This window comes from Sturnus vulgaris, chromosome 1 (genome assembly GCF_052056855.1).
Source record: "Sturnus vulgaris isolate bStuVul1 chromosome 1, bStuVul1.hap1, whole genome shotgun sequence".
Lineage (NCBI taxonomy): Eukaryota > Metazoa > Chordata > Aves > Passeriformes > Sturnidae > Sturnus > Sturnus vulgaris.
The window spans coordinates 38,371,060-38,390,403 of NC_142243.1; the positions used below are offsets into that span (position 1 = coordinate 38,371,060).

Consider the following 19,344-nt stretch of genomic DNA (forward strand, 5'->3'; position numbering starts at 1 on the left):
AATTTATCTACACTTAAACAAAAACATCTACCTGACTTGTGGGGGATCCATCTTGTAGATGGATCTTGTAGATTAGCCTGTATGAATTTCCATGAGGAAAGTGTCAGTCATAAACTTGCAGTAACAAAGCCAGTTGTTATCATTAGAAGTTCCCAAATTTTAGCAGCTTGAAATAAAAAAAGGCTGATTGACATTTTGAGATCCTGCCAGCCATGCTATTGATTTGTACAGAAGCTTTGCCCAGGCAGCATGCCCCCCAGGCTGTGAGTATTGCCACCCCTGTGCACACACACACACCAGAAGTGTCCCCACGACCAGTCTCTTAAATTGTGCTGCTGAAGTTCACTCACACCAGCCATACTCTGGGAGGGAGATAATGCACTAAACCTTCTCCAAGCCATTGCCCTTGCCCTGTGTCTGGTGTCATAACAAGAAATAGCAGCTACAAAGCACGTGCAGGAAAAGCATAATAAGGCAAGATGGGCAAGATCTGTCACGTATTTAATGCTTCCTATGTATTGTCATCAATAGCTGCTGGTATTTTCTGATATGTGAAAGCAGGAAAAAAAGTGAGGCATTTTCCCTGCTGGGGAATATTGGTTTTATTTAGGGCAACTACTTCAAGGCAATTCAGTTGGATAGCCAGTAGTGGGTAATCTGTCAATGCAACTTTCAGAAGGATCTGCTAAGACAGTGCTAGAAACTTGCAGCTAATAAATCAGCAGAGCAGAAAACGAACCAGAAATAGTAAAAAGTAAGCTATAACAAAGGAAGGAATTAAAAGTATATGGCAGCATTCTCAGGAATCCTCTGATAAGGTGAATGAACTAAAGAGTTCTTTTGAGTGCTCTAATTTAAGAAAATGGTTATTTTCAAGCAGAAATGAGTTATTTTGAAAAGTATGATAAAAAAGGCTGATTTCTTAAATTTGCTTTCTCTCTAATAATTAGTGGGAAACAGGAGTTACTCAAAGTAATGTAGCTGCCTATGCTTTGATCAGTGCAGATCTACTCGATTAAATAAGTCCTTCTGAATCTTCTAAAATGCTTATTAGAGGTCCTAAAACTAATCAGAGGTAGAAGAAGGATGTAGAACAAGTAAGTGGAAGCAGTAGTAAATTCTGATTGAAAGAAGTAGCAAGAATGCCTGAAAGTATACAACTTGGGAATTAAAGCATTCATTTTCATTCTCAATTAAAAATTTAGTAATGACAGGAAAAAACCTCAAACTAAAGTAGGTGTACGAATAGAAAGAAAACAGATTTCCAGAGAAATAAAACTTCTTCAATTATCTGGAGTCAATTTTGTGACATAATTAAGGACACTGAGACAGGATACAGTCAGTTTTGCTCCATAAAGTCTTTGTTTTTTCAAACCAAACTACACCAACAACTATGATTTTCTATTTTTTTACTTAGTCAAGCACTATTCATTTGTCCAGTCCTGTACAAAAACCAGAAAGATAAAATTGTATGACCTTAGCAGGACTTAATTCTTGAGCTTTGAAAATGTATGTAGTTTCACTGAAGTCATATAAATTGGCCTCATATTTCAAGTTGAGTACTATAATATTTGCTACTTGGAGGACTTCATTACAGAAGGTCTCAAATGTGTAATACACAAGATCTGCAGCCTCTAAGGGGCAAAAGCTTTTTCCCTGAGTGTGATAATAAAAAAAAAAATTATTTGAAGCCTGAAATACTTGTGTCAACAGTTTACTATGACATAAACCAGGATTTTTTCAGAGAAATTTCATTATTGATTCCTGAGTTAAACCGAGTAACTTCATTCAAATGAACACCAGAATTCCACAAGAAATTTTCTATATCTTAGAATTCTTTTGACGATTACACAACTTTTATCTTGATTGTGGAATAAGGGTAACTATTTCCCACTTGCAATCTCTGGATACTGTCACATCTCCCAGATAATAGGGGTTGTTTTACTATAAGATTTGTTTCTTCATGCTAGTTTTTACAGACTGGAATCATAATATTTCTTAAATTCTCTTTCATAAATACTCAAGTTGAATGCATCTGTCTCATTAGGTCTTTCACTATTAAACCATTCTTAAGTAATTGCATTAGATATTCCTCAAATTTCCATTCTATTTGATGCCATTCTTTGGAAAAAAATATTTCATTTACAGTAATAGGATAAACCAAAATCTTTACAACCCCCCATCATGCCCCAAAAACGTATTTATTCCACAAGGCTGTCTGGAAACATCAATACACCAATGGTTCCTGTGTAGCAGATATTTAGCCATGTACTCCCAAGTCAACTGCATCTTTGCATTAAGTTCCCCCAGCTTTTCAATAAATTCCATATGGTTCTTTATTGTACTAAAAGCATTTGATGCATTTAATCTACAGCTCATCTTTATTGCCTGCCCAAAATTCTAGTTTTTGTTGAATTTGTAAAGACTTTATAATTATTTGCAGGTAACAGATGATGTAAGATTACATTATAGTTAAGACTTTATTCCAAAAGGATTTTAGTGGAATATTTCTACACCAATTTGTATCTCAAGATTGCATTCCAAGGCATATAATTAGCAGGCTCAAATCCACTTAATATGTTCCATACTCATTCTGTAGTATTCCAGTATCTCAGAAAATGTTTAACTTGTGCACTTTCTAGAGACATGCAAACACAAAGCACCCCTTACCTTATATTTTATCAATCAAATATTTAATCTCATAACAACAATTTTAGGGTATTTTTTATAACTTTCTCTCAATAGTCTCTTTCATATTCATTGTCATTATATAATTGATCTCCTTTACTTCAGTGCTCTAGTTCCCAGACAGCTGCTGCTTTATTTTTCATGAGATTAGTGTCAGGCTGATAGACCTATAAGTACTTGATTCATCCTGTTTACCTTTTGTGAATATTGACACAACATTAACTTTCTTCTAGTCCTCTGGATTTTCTACAGTGTCTACAATGAACAGAAAAACATAACAGCTTATCCAGAATGCTCTTTATCTGCTTCTTTTAAAATCATATGCACGTTTTCCTGATCCACTGTCTAATTTAGTACTTCCGGTTAAATATACTAAATCTTACCATTATTATGGAAAGAGTTAAAACATCAACATCATCATTAAGTTTACATGAATAAACTGTGCTTGTCCCCTCTAAAATTAAACCTGAGACACAATTCCTTGGTCCTGTTACTCTTAAAAATGTCTTTTTTTTTCCTTTGATGAGTCTGTATTTATTTTTCATCCATTTTTTTTCCCTGTAATACTATTTTGTAGTTCTTAATTTCAATTTACATAAATTTTTCTAGCTCCTTTAATTCTAATTCAGTTATGGACATGCCATAAAACAAGAGCTGTAATACAAGAGACTGTTATTAGATATAGCACAGTGGAGTACAGAATGCACGAATATGAAATGAGAAACACAGAATAATTCTTCAAAATATTTGAAACCCTATATGAATCTTGAGAATAGGAGACTCTGAACATACCTTTTCTGAAATTATAGGTGTGGCCTGCCTGAACTTTAACCTATAAGCAAACCATTCAGGATATGGAAAACTACATAAAGTCTAAGAAGCAGGGAGTTCAGGTGTGAGAAGACAAACTGCATATTTACTTTCCTCCTCTAAAAGTTATTACAGCCACAGCTGTGTTTTGTCTCAGGATAACTTGATACTTGCTGGTGCTGAAGACACCTTACTAAAGTTTAGCCTAATTTTCCGCTTATTTAGATGAGTTACAAACGCAGTGGTAGCAAACCTTAAAACAGCTAGGAATTAGGTGAATTTCTGTATTTTGCCATATATTCGTTAATTCAAAAACACAATAATTTTTTTCTTCAGGGATAAGAGGCAAAACGGCAGGAAGACAGAAATTTGGTCCTGTCAGATATTTTCTTAGTTTGACTGGTAGCAAATATAAAATGAATATTTATGATGTTTAACTCCATTAATACAGCAGGTATATTTTAGCAAAATAATGCAACAGTAGGGAGGAATTTCACCTATAAGAGCTATCTATCTGAGAAAAGAAACCACTGATCTGCACAGACTTTAAATACATTATTGAAAGTTGTCTCATACCAAATGGAAGACAGAATAAATAGAATTGTTGCACAATTAAATTGTTCTGCCTGTTCTTACAATAGATTTTAATACTACTCACTTTTGGCCTTTTTCTGAAAACACCTACTGTATGTATATAGAATAATGTGCTTCTAGAAATAATGATTTCTGCTGCACCGAATTCTTGTCACATGAATGGCAGATGAAATGCCAATAACAGGGTAAAGCAGATTCCCCTACATTTACTAATATAACTATTGCAGCTATGGCTGTCTTTAGATCCCTCTGAATGGTGCTATGAGGGGATCATGTAACAATGGCTCCAACATTTAACACAGCACATTTACTCATATCCTTAACCACATTCTCTAGTTTTCTTGATTTAAACATGGCAAGAACACGACATGAACCGCAAAAGAAACTAATCTAAGCAAGCTCTAAAGCATCTTTGGAGATTTCATTGCTCTTGCATTAAAAGCATCCCCCCCAAAACAAATCCAGTCCTCAACAGATAACTACCTCCTAATTTTGCCATGTCCAGCCAGTATGTCAGCTTGAAACAAGATGGATCACTTGAATGAAGACCTATCTTTTGTTGCACCCAAAACAGACCCTCTCATTCGAAAAATTCCATACCTGCAAAAACTCACCACCTATCCAAGAGCATTGGATCATGAAGTTACTACTCCATTTCAAATTAGTCTGTAAACAAATACTCAATAGTAACAGGCTTCTGAAACTGAGGTTTTGCAATAAAAAAACTTGAAAGGAGATCTAGGACTGCAACGATTTTTTTGAAATTCCAATGGCTAGAACAGAGGCGTCTTCAGAACCCATCCTCCTAGATAGTGTGAATACCCTTCCCAACATAAGAACAAAACACACCATGCAGAACGTGTCATCCAGCAGATATGTGCTATGGTGCTTGATTTCCAGCAGTACTGACAAATAACTTATAAACAGACACCTAACAAACAGAAGATTACTCCCAAGATTTCCAATTGTTACTACTTTGGGCATGCAGCAGTCAAGCTGACTTTTCCCTTAGATAGAATGAAAAACTCTATTTAATATTTCAATAGAAAAGGCTTTTCAGAGCTCAGAACAATACCATTGTCAGTATTGGACTTTGATACGGATTCAATAGGCTGATACAGATGTTGTGACTGACAGCAGTTTCCAACTGCAGGATTATTCAAGCATAAAATTGCTGTGAAGGCAATTGCAATCAAAAGCAGCTGGGTCCACACAAAACACATGGTGTTCATATGACGAAGCTCTCAGCATACGTAGATGCAAGCAAAGAAGGATTTTATTTCCCATTCATGATCAATTGAGGCATGCATAAATTACTGTAATTTTTATATCGTCATTTAGCTACACTCTGAAAGAAAGAAAAAGCTCTAGTTCTACACAGAGATCAAAAGAGAAGCTATTGTCTTCCAAATTACCATCAAGCTCTAATACAAAATTGGTACAACAGTCTGTAGAATGCTGATAACATTTAGTGCTGCAGTTAGCTACAGATTGTCTGAAGTGTGGAAAAGTCAAAGCATAGATGATTTAAAGTGAACGATGGCATTGCACGGTTATATTTTGCTGGTTTGGGTTGAATTTTCCAGGCGTGTGATAAAGACAATAGATAGTTGTGAAATAGTAATTTCTAATTTCCAAATAAATGACAAGAGAATTAAAAAATAAGAACATCTCTTTCAGACTATATCTTTTAGAGATTATTCATTAAAACAAAATTAAAAAAGAAACTGTTCAACTTTAGGAATTGGGTGATTGGGAAGTGATCCATGAAGACCTATAGCTCGCTTTGAAATTCATTTGTGTCCTGCTAATCACCAAGCAATTGCTTCTCCTTTATTAATTCATATTTGCAACTTTTGAATGTTCCATGCAAAATATCATAAAGAAGTAAATATGAGGTAAAAACCCTTATAAATCCAAAGTTCAAGGTCATTGCTCCATTTTGATGCGTACTAAAACACTGACTTGCAAAGAAAAGCAATTTACATCCAGTATCTCACAAGTCTGAATATAGAGGTAGCCTTCTCATTTTATTGTGCCCTAAGCAATGCTGAAATGATCTGAAGAAATCACTTGCCAAAACAAAAGCATGCTTTATGATAAAATAAAGCATATGGAAACAAAACAGCTAAGTTAAACGAACAGACTGCACTGAATTGTATTCCTAGATTAAACATCCTTAATATAATAATTACATATACAAGGGTACCCACAGCCTAAGCTGTAAAAGCAAATTGCACACTGGGATCATACAGTAAATTGTTTCTGCGTACACCAGCAGATTTGGAATGGTATTAAATACTCTTTAGAATTTTAAATGCAGCTGACATAAGTATTAGGGCTAGAAATAGAATATCTTTTAGTTAGAAAAGATTACAAGCAAATCTGCTGCCTATAAAAATGCTAATAAATAGACAATGTTAATATTATAAATACAGCAGTATATCTTCTTAAGCTTTCATTAGAAAAAGTTAGAGTAGTTTGGTATTAGGAACAAAGAATTAAAGAAGTAACTTGCAGAGAAAAAATAATAAATATAATAATAAAATAGGGTAGATACACCAAGCAATACCAGAAATAATCCAGTATTTCTTAATATATGAAAACCATCATAAATATGAAACCCTAGCCATTTCCAAAATGTAAGTTTATTACAAACAGCTGAATGTAAGGGAGATAAAATTAAATTGAAAATAAAAGGAAAGCAGAGATATGAGGAAAATTATTTTCATTTATAAATGGGACTTCCTTTCTATTACAGGTTCTGGAACTGAACCAGGAACTGCACAGATGCATCTGTGTACAGAACTAATGTAACACATTAAAAGATAAAAGAAAATAAGGAAGATGTGTTAATGCATGGCATTGGAGGAAAAAAAAAGGAAGTACTGCTCAGACAAGGGCAAATACTGTAACCAAACATGCAGAAACATATAAATAGTAGTACAAGTAATTTATAAGTTGTCCATCAATAAATATTCACACAGACAATTTTTCATTTGAGCACTGTGTTTGAAAACTTTTCCCTGTAATTTAGGACAGAAATTCTTAAATAAAGCAGTACCTACTAACAACAAAGAGCCCCTAGACTCCTTGCTAGAGACCTGAAAGAGGCACAATAGTCTAATAAGCACATGCTCACTCATGTCACAAAAAAACATACCAAAATCAGGAATCTCTGAACTAGGAGACCAGGATAAAGGAGTATTGGAAGGAGTACTTTTCCTTGGTCAGAGGAGGTTTGGGTCAGAGAACGCCTAAACAAACCTGACATCCACAAGCCCATCCACATGCCCCTGAGCCCTGGCAGGATGCATTCATGAGTGCTGAGAGAGTCAGAGAACACCACAGCTAGGCTGTTCACAATCTTTGAAAGGTCACAGAGAAAAGGAGAGGTGCTGAAGGCTGGAAGAAAGTAAATGTCACCCTGGTCTTCCAAAAGAGCAAGAAGGGGGACCCAGGGAACTACCAGTCAGTCAGTCTCAGGTGAATCTCTGGAAAGGTGACGGAGCACCTCATTCTGGAGGCCATCTCTATCCACATGGATGATAAGAAGCTGATCAGGAGTAGTCAGTGTGGATTCACTGAAGGTAAATAAATCATGCCTGACCGACCTGACTGCCTTCTATGGGGAAACAGCTACCTAGATAAATGAGGGGAGAGCAAGTCTACCTTGATTTTAACCAGGCTTCCAACACTTCTCTCTACAACATTTTCATAGATAAACTGAGGAGGAGTGGGCTGGATGAGTGGACAGTGGGGTGGATTGAGAACTGGCTAAACCAGAGGGTTGTAATCAGTGGGACAGGGTCTGACTGGAGGTCTGTCACTGCTGGTGTTTCTAAGGTTCAATACTGGCCCCAGTATTGTTTAACTTCATCAGTGACATGGATGAAGGGGAAGATGTCTCCCCAGCAAGGTCACTGATGACACAAAGCTGGGAGAAGTGGCTGATACTTCAGAGGGCTGTGCAACCCTTCAGAAGGACTTCAATGAGTGGAAGAAGTGGGCAGAGAAGAACATTCTAAAATTCAACAAAGGCAAATGCAGGTCCTGCATCTGGGGAAGAATAACCCCATGCACCATCACAGGCTGAAAAGCAGCACAGCATAGATCAGTCTGGGGGTCCTGGTGTACAAAAATCTCTCCATGAGCCAGCAGTGTGTCCTGGGGGCCGAGGAGACCGATGGTGTCCTGGGGCACGTTACAAAGAGCGTTGCCAGCAGAGCAAGGGACGTGATCCTGCCCCTCTACTTGGCCCTGGTGAAGACACATATGAAATGTGCTCAGTTCTGGGCTTCTCTGTACAAAGGAGACAGGGAGCTCCTGGAGAGGATCCAGAGGAAGGCAGCAAAGATGATTTAAGGGACTAGAGCATCTCCCTTATGAGGAACAGCTGAGAGAGTTGGGCCTGTTCAGCCTTGAGAAGAGATGACTGAGAGGGGACCTCATCAATGTCTATGTGTATCTAAAGGGAGGGTGCCAAGAGGATTGAGCCAGGCTCTTCTTGGTAATGCCAAGCAGTAGGAAAAGAAGTAACGGGCAGAACATGATGCAAGGGAAGTTCCATCTGAATGTGAGGAAGAACTTTTTGCTGTGCAAGTAACCAATATTGCCCAATGATTTCTAGTCTTCATTTATGACCCAGACTATTGGGCAGAGTGCACCTTCAGCAAGTTTGCTGATGATTAAAAACTGGGAGGAAGGCCTGATACACCAGATGAATGGGTTGCCCTTCAGAGGGACCTAGACTGACTGGAGAAATTGCACAACAGAAGTCCCGTGAAATTCAATGAAGGAAAGCACAAAAATCCCACAACTGGGAAGCCATAACCCTACACATCAGTCTGGGCTGAAAGCTAAACATCTGGAAAGCAGCTTTTTGAAGAAGGACTTGGAACCCTGGAGGGCACCATTATTGAAATATAAACCTGATGACGTCAGGGAATATAAAATACAGAGTCTCTTTTAATTGGTGCCCAGTGACAGGAAAAGGCACAACAGCCAGAAACTGAAATACAGGACATTGGACTGAAACACAAGAAAAACTTCTTTGCTTTTCTGTAAGAGTGATCAAATAATAGGGTTGCCCAGCAAAAGGTTGTGAAGATACTCAAAACTCAACTGAAAAATATACTCAGCATCCTGCTCAGGCTGACTGCTCTGACCTGTAGGGGTGGCCTTGTCAATCTTCAGACATCCATAATGACATCCCTTCACAGAACCTCAAAAATTCTGTGATCCTCTGGTATTTTGGCTGCCTAACTCCTACATGTCTTTCTAAACCTTTCCATTTCATGCCATCTACCCTTTCTTCCTCCTACAAACTTCACCCTGAATTCCCGCATCTTTTCCGATTGCTTTCTCCCCCCTGCCTTCACTTTTATGTCCAAGACCTCGTCTGAATGACTGTTCTCTCCAACTCAACTGCTCTCAATTTCCTAATTATCCCAATTGGACTGAAACTGCTATTTCAGGAGTGAGCTTCATCTTCTGACCAGAAATATCCTACCACTTCTTAGGCAAAAAAAACCAAAACCAAAACCAAAAAACAAACAAACAAAAACAAAAACAAACAAAAAAACCCCCAAACAAACAAAACAAACCCCAAAACAAAAAACAACAACAAAAAACCCAACAAAACAAAACAAAACAACCCCAGAAAACAAAAACCAAAAAACACAGAAGAATTTTCATATGAGTCAATGAAGGAAAAATAAAGAGATCTTATGCCTTTGCCAATGCTGTTACCCACACATGTTTAGTATCTGAAAAAAACCCAACCCTCTTCCTTTTCCTTCTAATCCATCCCTCAGTATTTTGATTTCTTGTGATGCCTTTATCACTTGAACACGTTTATGTTACCACTTCTTTCAACACCTTCCTGTTATATTTATAGTGTCTATTCCTTAAGTTGTTTCTCATCTCATGTGAAGCTGTAAGCTTTTTAGGACAGGCACCAGTATTTTTTTCTCTGACAGCACAGGGGTCTCTTTAGCTGTTAAGACTGTACTGGTGATAGATGATCTTGTATGTGTCTTGGCCCAGACACACACTTTTTCTGCTCATCACATTTTTGTCTGTTTTTGAGAGCTATTTATTGCATTTAAGTACACAGGATTCAAGGCACAGTGCATAACATTCAAAAGCAGCATTAAAGACTTTGCCATACTGATGGCTCCTAATGAGATGCTTTTCCCCTTTTGAAAGGCCTATTCCTTCTTTTCCATTGATACCAAATGATCTAACTCACAATGAATTCTCTGCTGAATAAATAAATAAAAAGCAGTCCAAATCTTCAAGACTTAATTTCTGATAATGTCATAGTTTCCTGCTTAACTTCACATATGAAAAGATTAATATTTAGACATATAGTTGTTACTAGAGGGACATAATTTTACATAGATATAATATTGGCAATTCAATCTATTTTCCAAAAATCCAATTGCAGGACAATGAATTTACTGGACATGTATTTTAATTAGGATGATAGAATGCACTCTATCTATATTTTAGTGCTCTAAAGTGTCAGTCCTTACAGCTGAAGATATCAAGCAGCTTTTTGAAGAAAACATACCTTTTCAGAAAGGAGGAGCAATTTGCAAAGCTATCAAAGATGTTTAACAATTTTCTATCAGGGAATATGTTTGCACGTGTGTTAATATATAGAAAAAATATGCATTTTTATTATCACATCTGAATTGGATAATCAAGAAATACTGAAATCTGGTTTGTATAATGCCATAAAATAGGCTTCTCCTTGTAATGCTCACGTTTTCTGTTTTTCTTCCTGATGACATGTGTAACATAAAAATTGGTAAATACAGATGAAAGAAATGTGTTAAATAGTAGGCATGATAAAAAATTCTCAAATCTTGAGGATGGCATTGCCATTATATGACTAGCAACATAACTCTTCATGATGTTTCATTACTCTGAAGACTTCTCAAGTTCAAGCCTTCCAATAATTCTAAAAGTTAGTTAAAAGGGAAGAAAAAAAATAATGACTTTCACAGAATACGGAAAATAACCCCATATTTTATGTTTTCTCTTTAACACATAATTTAAACACCAGGAATCATATGTGAGAGGGTTTATGGAGCTAGATTATATTGTGAGCTGCACAGTGTCAATAACATATGCTGGCATCACACCTAACAAAATAGTTCCAGAATAAGCAACATTACAAAACTGCTTTAGTCCTTGAATCAGTTTGTATACCTTGTGATTTTTTTCACAATCCTTATTGCATAGCAGTACAGATTTTCTGATGACATTTGGTTTACTGTAGCTGCTAAGGGTACACAGAGCCAGTGATCTGAAGTCCTGACCAATGTGCTGTGACTGACATGCAATTCACCATTTAACCACTGCTGTAGATGATATATAAGAAGTGATATGTACACGACCCTATCCTCAGTGTATTTGGGATCAACTATTAATCTTCAGCAGACAGGTTTAAAATACTGTAGAAAAATCTTTTTCTCCAAATGATCACAAGTACATGGATTTCGTAACGTTCTTCTAGTTATGAAAGATTAATTTTATGAATTATATTCATTAGTACAACTATTCCCTGAGATCTGTGTATTATTATCAGGATGTTTGACTTTTACTGTGATAATTTCCAAATGTAGAAACTCACACAGTGCAGTATATTCTGATGTTCAGAATAATTTTCTGAAAAGTTATATGAAGCAAATACAGGACATAAGAACAACAGAAAGGAAATAAAATCCAATTAATAAAATTTTTGACTTGTCATAGTAGATAGAAAATTTCATCCTTTTGACTAGCAAATTTCTTTTTCCCTCATGCATGTCACATGCTTGACAAAGCATAATTTACAACAAGGATTTTATTCTGTTGCCAGTCACATCAATGCTGACCTGTAATGACTGCATCTGGATAGAACTGCCTGCCTTACTTGAATGCCATTGGTTGAATAGGGCTTTTGGCAGCAGTTGAATGTAGCTCTCAATATTTTAAGAAATGGTAATTTTTTTGGTCTTTTGTCAATCAACATCAATATGTTTCTTTTAGAACCCCAATAAGGTCAGTGTTTCCAACATAAATATATGTATACACATACATTCACATATGTTTACACACATTCTATGAAATGAATCTAGGAATTCACAACCACTGTGTAAAGGTGAAGAAACTCCAGCATAGGCCATTGATTATGTGTGCAGTTGGATTTCTCATATTTTCTTACTTATGCTGATACAAAACTGATTTGGACTACTGACCTTGGATACAGGACAGTTCATATATCTTGCCAGGGATCTAATTCAAAGCTTGATGAAAATCTGAGAAAAACTCAGATTGGTTTTAAGACATATTGGAAAATCTTTCAAACTTACACAGTATAATACAAAAGCTTTTGAATAACACAGTTTAAAGCTTTAAAAGATCTTTCTTTCTTTTCTTCAGTTATTTTCTTCAACCTCCAAATCATATTTGGTAAACAATAAATCACTCTTTTCACACAGCATCCTCCTTCCTGTTCTGAATATCTCAACAAGTCTGCACAAGAAACTTTTTAAAGTATTTGTATATTTAGAAACACATATTTCCTCAAATAACTTTTGACATTGTTGCTATTCTCCCATACTTAATTTCTTTCATCACACAAAACCTCTCAGAATATTTTCTTTTCTTTTCTTTTCTTGTGGTAACAAAGACAAAGCAATGTAGCAAATATTTCTTAAAGCCATCCTATTATAATTAGGGTATAAATCTCCACAAAAAAAGCATATTCTGCCTATAACAGTGAGTTATAACTGAGATAAACATATTTATAGAGAGAGACAGACATTAGAGCTATCTGTCTATAACAAATATAGTGAAGATGTATCTTCAAGTAAGTACTGCACATGCCTGCAAGGTACTTTTCTTTTGTAACATAGCTGGTTACTGCACATCCACTTACAATGCTAAACTTACTGGATCAGAAGTGGTTCCAAATGAGCAGTTTTCAGCATCAGTAGGTACATCTCTGATGTTTCACCGCTTTGGCTTTTTTTTTCCCCGTGATTGTTTTTGACTTGCTTGGGGAGGGGGATTGATTATGTCTAAATATGCAAACTGTATCCTTTATTACACAAGAGCAGTCATACCCTGTGAGACACTAGACTACCTCTCTGTGACCTTACAATCTTCCTTTGAAATTTCCAACAATAGCTGCATATTTAAGATGCAATGTCAACTAAACCCTGATGACTTTAAAAATATATAATTTTATTTGCAAAGGAGTAACTTTTACCCACACAATAATTTAAACACTACTATTTCAGTATGAAGACTCTTTTAAGCAGAATAATTGGCATCAATAGCACTTACCTGATTGTGTGGAATAGAGGTTATACAGCTCTTTTGCATTTCAAAACCATGCAATAGCCATTTTAAAAAAATAATGCAATGTTTGAAATTTATGAAAATTAGGTTTTTACTGATAATGCTTTCTAAGAGGCTTCTAGACACAAATAGTGCAATTTGTTACATTGTGGTTAAAAGAAATGTGCCATATATAATTATTGAGAGAGAGATAGTGCATACAGACCAGGAGGTTTAGATCAGTTGATATGTTAATCAAGTAATGAGTATTGCATTCCATTGTAAAAAAAAAAATGTCAAGCCTCTTTTCACTAGGAGAAATCAGCTACATGACTATTGGACTCTCACTAGCCGACTGAAAGGACTTAAAGAAATCAATATCACACAGAAAGATGGATCGAGCATGAATCAATGTGGCAAGCACATAACCAAACAGACATGGAATTAAACAAGAGAAAAAAAAAATACAATCCAAACCAAAACCAAACCAAACAAAACCAACAAAGATTGTCGCTTAACCTGTTTTGTCAGAGCTGGTATTGATGGTATTGGTAGTGATGGAAGTGAAGGTAGTCTTTGCGCTGTCCTTGGTAGTAACACATTTCTGCTTATTTTTCATGGCTTCCAGTGCTTTGAGCTTCTTGGCATGTTTAGTGCCTTTGTAGTGGGCCGCAGCCTGGCTCTACAAAGGAGAACAAAATGAACCATGCAATCAGGCTCATTTCTAAACTGGCATTCTCTGTATTAGTACAAATACAGACTACCTTTCAATAATGGGTACCACTTACATTATCCAACTAGTGACCAAACAGAAAATTATAATTAGAATGATGCTTGGAAAACAATGGATAAAGTACTAGAGCAATGCAAATTCAGTAAATACAGTCTATCACTGTGTAACAGTAGATTAATTTCAGAGCAAAATTAGGTTGTTTTAGTCTACCTTGCTACCATCAGTTTTTATATTAAATTTATGTTGCTTTCACATGAAAAAAAAAATTCTCAGGCAACGGGGAGGGTGGCACTCTCCTCCTGGTAGCTTTGTATTTTCCAGTTTCTGTTTCAAACTAGAATTTTTGTCAAAGCTTCTTTCAAAGAACAGTTTACTACTAATAGTGGTATCAGCAACGTCTCAGAAAAGACTGACAGTAAAAAACAAACCAAAAATACCCCAGCCCAAAACTAAAGCCCAAACAAAAAAAAGCAAAATATAAAACACACCCTTCAAAGCCCATCACCGAAGACTTAACTGAATGTGAGGCAGACATGTAATTATCTGGCTTCTTAAAAATATATTTTTTTTTTTAAGAAAGAAGACTACTTTTGTTCACCTGCTACAAAAGGTAGTGTTTGAAATTCAAAGCCAGAAGCAGCCTTTCAAAGGAGAAAGCTCCCACAAATCCTGTCACAATCCCAAATATATTTTGGCTATTTCATACTGTTAAGCTAAAAAGATTTGTATATGCACTCATTAAAATTCATGCATTACTTTGCAAATAACTTTATTATTTCATGATTTACTAGCAAATTTTTTCATTTAATATATCTGCAAGTATATTTTAAGACTAGTATTTGAACTATTAGATTAAATCTTATACAAAAACTACTAGAATTTGGATGAATATTCAGAGTTTAATTCTTCACTGATTATTTAAAGTTTTATAAGAAAGACAGTATTTCAATTGATAAGTGAACAATATGAAAAATTGCTTATATCTTTCCTTTTGAACTTCAAACTTTATGGAAAGTAAGTCCTTTATCACTTGAGAGAGAAGTTAAGACTGTAGAAAAGTAGTCAAAATTTAACTATTACAGAATTGAAAAAAACCAAAAAGCAACAATTCTGGGTCAGCTTCAGGACCCATAAAGGTCAGCATTTTCTTTTTAGAAAACATGAAACAATAGAAGATACTTAGAACATAAAAGAAAGGTAAATGCTTTCTATTGTCAAATCAAAAGAATCAAAATATATATATGGAATTTAATGGCTACAAACCTAATGTATCAAATGGAATAAAAAGACACAGTCATTCCAATCACTAAGCTGCTCATGCAGATAGAAGAATCCTGTATTATCAGGCATTTATTAGTCATTAGACCATTATTTAATGCCATCTGTTGTACTGAATTTTGGGAGAGGAGTTCTAGTGACTATCACTATAAGGATGGCTAGAGGGAATTATGACTTTCAGCTTACATTAAAAATTTTGATTCCTTCCAGATGCCTGAGATTTGAAAAGCACGAGTAGGAGGGGAGTGGAAGACCTTGTCTAAAACCAATTAACAATATATGTGTAAGTGTATACGTGCATAGATATATACACACACACATATATTCTTGGATATTGAGATGCATCATTCAGTTTGGTTGAAAATCCAGTTTCTCTATACGTAAAATAATGTAAATATTGTATTAGGTACCCTTATTGAAAGAACACTGGACAGTGAAGTTTTTAATTAGAAACAACTTGAACAGAAACAGCACAATCATGCACCTTTTACAATTCTCAACACATAACATTGAGACATACTATAAGCCAAATACAAACAGTCAGAGGATGTTAATTATAATCAAACCAAAAGACCAGTGTTAAGTTACAATGACGTATTAAAAATGACATAATACTGTACACTCTTGTGTTGCTGTCAACTATTTTTAGAGTTTCTCGTCAAATTCAATCATCAGTCAGATTCTGACTGCACTTTTTTCCCTAATAGTGTCACTAATCAAACATCTGAAACTTATTCATAACATGGTTCCTAATACTGAATTATGAATTCTATTATTAGTTTGATACAAATCTCAACTTCACAGAATTGTTGGCAGAGAACCCCAAGTTTAATTCTTCTGCATCCACAGCTCTCTCCAAATTCGCACAGCTGTAGTTCCACAAACCTCATCTCAAGTTGTATGTTGGATGCTGAAGGAATACATAATGAGGGCCTATGTAGAAATTTGTGACCTTTACATTGCTCTGAAATATACAAATGAAATTTCTCTAAAGTGGAAACACATTGCTTGACTTTACAGGTATGATTGCAGGTATGATGGATGCTACACATACTTGTCCATAACTCACTTCCCACAGAGTGCTGCCAGTTTACCCAGCCTCTATTTAAACAAGATCTTGAAGTCTTTTTATTTCAAAGTTTAAATCTCCTTCCTCTGTGGGGACACGAAGCCATCTGAACTTGTTTCAATATAACTGTAGCTGGCATGTTAATGGGAGTTATATGTGAGAGCAAACAGATTGCTCCTAAGCATTTAACCAGCTCCAAATTAGATTATGCTGAACTTTTACAACTGAACTGGAACCCTAATTAAAAAGACAAGAAAAGGGAAAAAAAAGAAAAAAAAAAAAAAAGAGGTCTGTCATTATCTTTCCTTGCAGGAGTAAGATGTAGGAGATGCAAAAATATCCGTATTTTTCAGCAAAGCAATGTAAAATATGCTACCTCACTGAATCATTCCTTGCAGCCAAGAGAACCAAAATCATCCTTATTGCTTAAATGGCTTTTACTTGTAGCCTATAAAATTCGTTGCTTAAAGAGTATTTACTTGTAGGATGAATACAAAAACAAGATACATCATAAAATATAATTATTCCCAACTTTCATGCCAAATTAAGCAATAATAGGAGAGAGTAGAAGAATGAAAAACAAGTCAGTACTAGTTTTTGCTGCTAACCATGATGCTTAACCGAATGAAGAGATTGTACCCTTTTAGAAAGCCGAGAATGGTCTCCTTCTGGTGCACTTTTACAAAAGAATACAATAGAAGAATACTTTAGGAAAGAGCTTACTTTCTTCCTTCATCAGTTTCCAAGTTTGATGCACAGAATTAATCTTAGCACTGCGAAGACAAGTCACTGTTACCTAACATCAGTGACGAAGCAGAAGAAATATGTAAAATATTGCTGGTGTAATGTTATAGAGAACTTTAGGAAACTATATCCATTTTTGAAAAAGATGTCCAACATAAAAGTAAAAATTATTATTTATTATAATAACATATAATTATGTAAGCTATAAATAATATGAAATATAGTAGTTAAATTATATAACTAATATAATTATATAAATATATAATGTAGTTATAATAATTTTTATTTTTACTTTGTATCTAAGTTGAAAACTCAAGAGTCCTTAAATAAATTTTGAAGACCCTGATGCTGAAAATTACATGCAGACAAGCTTTGGTCTGTGGGAACTACTTCAATGAAGCACCAAGATGTCTGCTAACAAATCACTTTTCAATGCTATTTGTAATGACTTCCTGCCTATTTGTTCAGTACGAGTAAATTTAAGCTTCCCCTAATATTTTCCTCTGGTTCCGTGTACCAGTGTTGAGTAATTAGGTACCTTTCTAACCCATATATTTTATAACCTTGACAAATTGCTCAAATATAAAAAAGGATTTATCTATAAAATCCGCTGTATATTTATGTTATGACCACACAGATAAACATACTATAAAAGAATAAAAATACTCTATGCGCATGTGAACAGTTAGAGAACAGAGCCGTAGTATAAAAACTCAGCCCTATTTTCTTTGCTTAAGTGCAGTATTGTACCACAATCACCATCAGGACATCATATTACCAAGCAAATTGAAATGCTTAAAATACACTGAGAAAGATGAAATGTCTTAAACCATCCAGACAGTATTCTGTTACAATTACAGTCAACATATCTACACGGAAGTCTTCAAAATAAGCTTTTCTGCCTGACTAATGTACTTCAGTGGATTATATGCCTTCTCACTTGTATTCTTTAGGCATTGGTCCAACAAAAACATTGTGCTTACTTTTTGCATTGAGACAAAAAACAGGTCTCGTCCTATTCTCAGAGAGTTTTTAACTTTGCAGCACTGCATCTTTTTCATATCTCTCCTGATCCACCTTATGTTACCATTCTTCTTACAGACTGTTTTCCTGCCTTAATCATTCCCTCTAGGCAACACCTTCATAATGAAAGCCAGTTCAAATAAAAGAAACCTTTTGCAAAAGATGTAGTGAATATGTTCCACTGATTCTTCCTCACAAAATTAAATCCAACTATCTTGCATTATGTTTTTCTCATTTCACAATACATTTTGAAAGGCATTTATTGTGGAGAGTTCTCTCCTCTATGCTTTTCTCTGTCTAACTAGTAGCAAGGCTGCAGTCTGTCTGTACCCTAAGTAAGCACAAAATAAGGGCTGAGAGTGCTGGAAAGTCTTTTCTGTCTGTCTGGGACTACAGAAGTTCATGCCACCTCTCCTTTTTTTACCAGCTACTGGATGCTACTATTGCCTCTGCTATTATTCCCAATATAATAGTAGTAATTTTGGCTAATATATCTGCAACTGATGTCAGGACTCTCTAGAACAAAAAGCTCTAAAACAACAACAAAAAAATTAGATTCCCAGTTCAAACGAATATTGTCAGTAAGCTGGGCACACATGGAAAGCAGAAATACATAACTGCATAAGCCAAGAAGGCCTCTGTCCTTGATGAAGTCAGGGAAATTGCTTATGAGATGTCTATCACACATTATAATAATCTCTGAGTACAGATACTTTCCTATAGTTGGGTTGTCAAAAAGTATTTGAAAAATAATTTTACAGAGGTCCTAAGCACACAAGAAAGTGTTAAAATTCAAATGACCTTTTTCTTTTTGGAACAAGTGTGTCTTTTTTTTCTAGTGACTCCAAAGCCTGGCCAGCCAGTGATGACAGCATTGCCCAGGGAAGGTTGCAGTATGCAGCTGAGACATCTGTATCCTACCAGTTATGAGACACTTACACACCGGAGCTGATCCCTATGGAACTTCTCCAGTAAGTAAACTAGACAAGTTTATAGGGAGAAAGTCTATCAGCCTGAGATGCCCAGCACTTGGTTCAGCCTAAAGCAGGGTTCTAACAGTCAAAAA

At 35.5% G+C, this 19,344-nt stretch overlaps 1 protein-coding gene across 5 annotated transcripts in view; it reads right to left on the minus strand.

Moving 5' to 3' along the window:
* The window catches only part of ZNF385D (zinc finger protein 385D), a 408,449-nt gene that overhangs the window by 50,707 nt on the left and 338,398 nt on the right, over positions 1 to 19,344 (minus strand). For all 5 annotated transcript variants that reach the window (XM_088164075.1, XM_088164082.1, XM_088164070.1 and 2 more), the window contains one exon: positions 13,951 to 14,113. In XM_088164075.1, the coding sequence (XP_088020201.1) occupies positions 13,951 to 14,113 (163 nt within the window). The remainder of the gene's footprint in view (positions 1 to 13,950; positions 14,114 to 19,344) is intronic.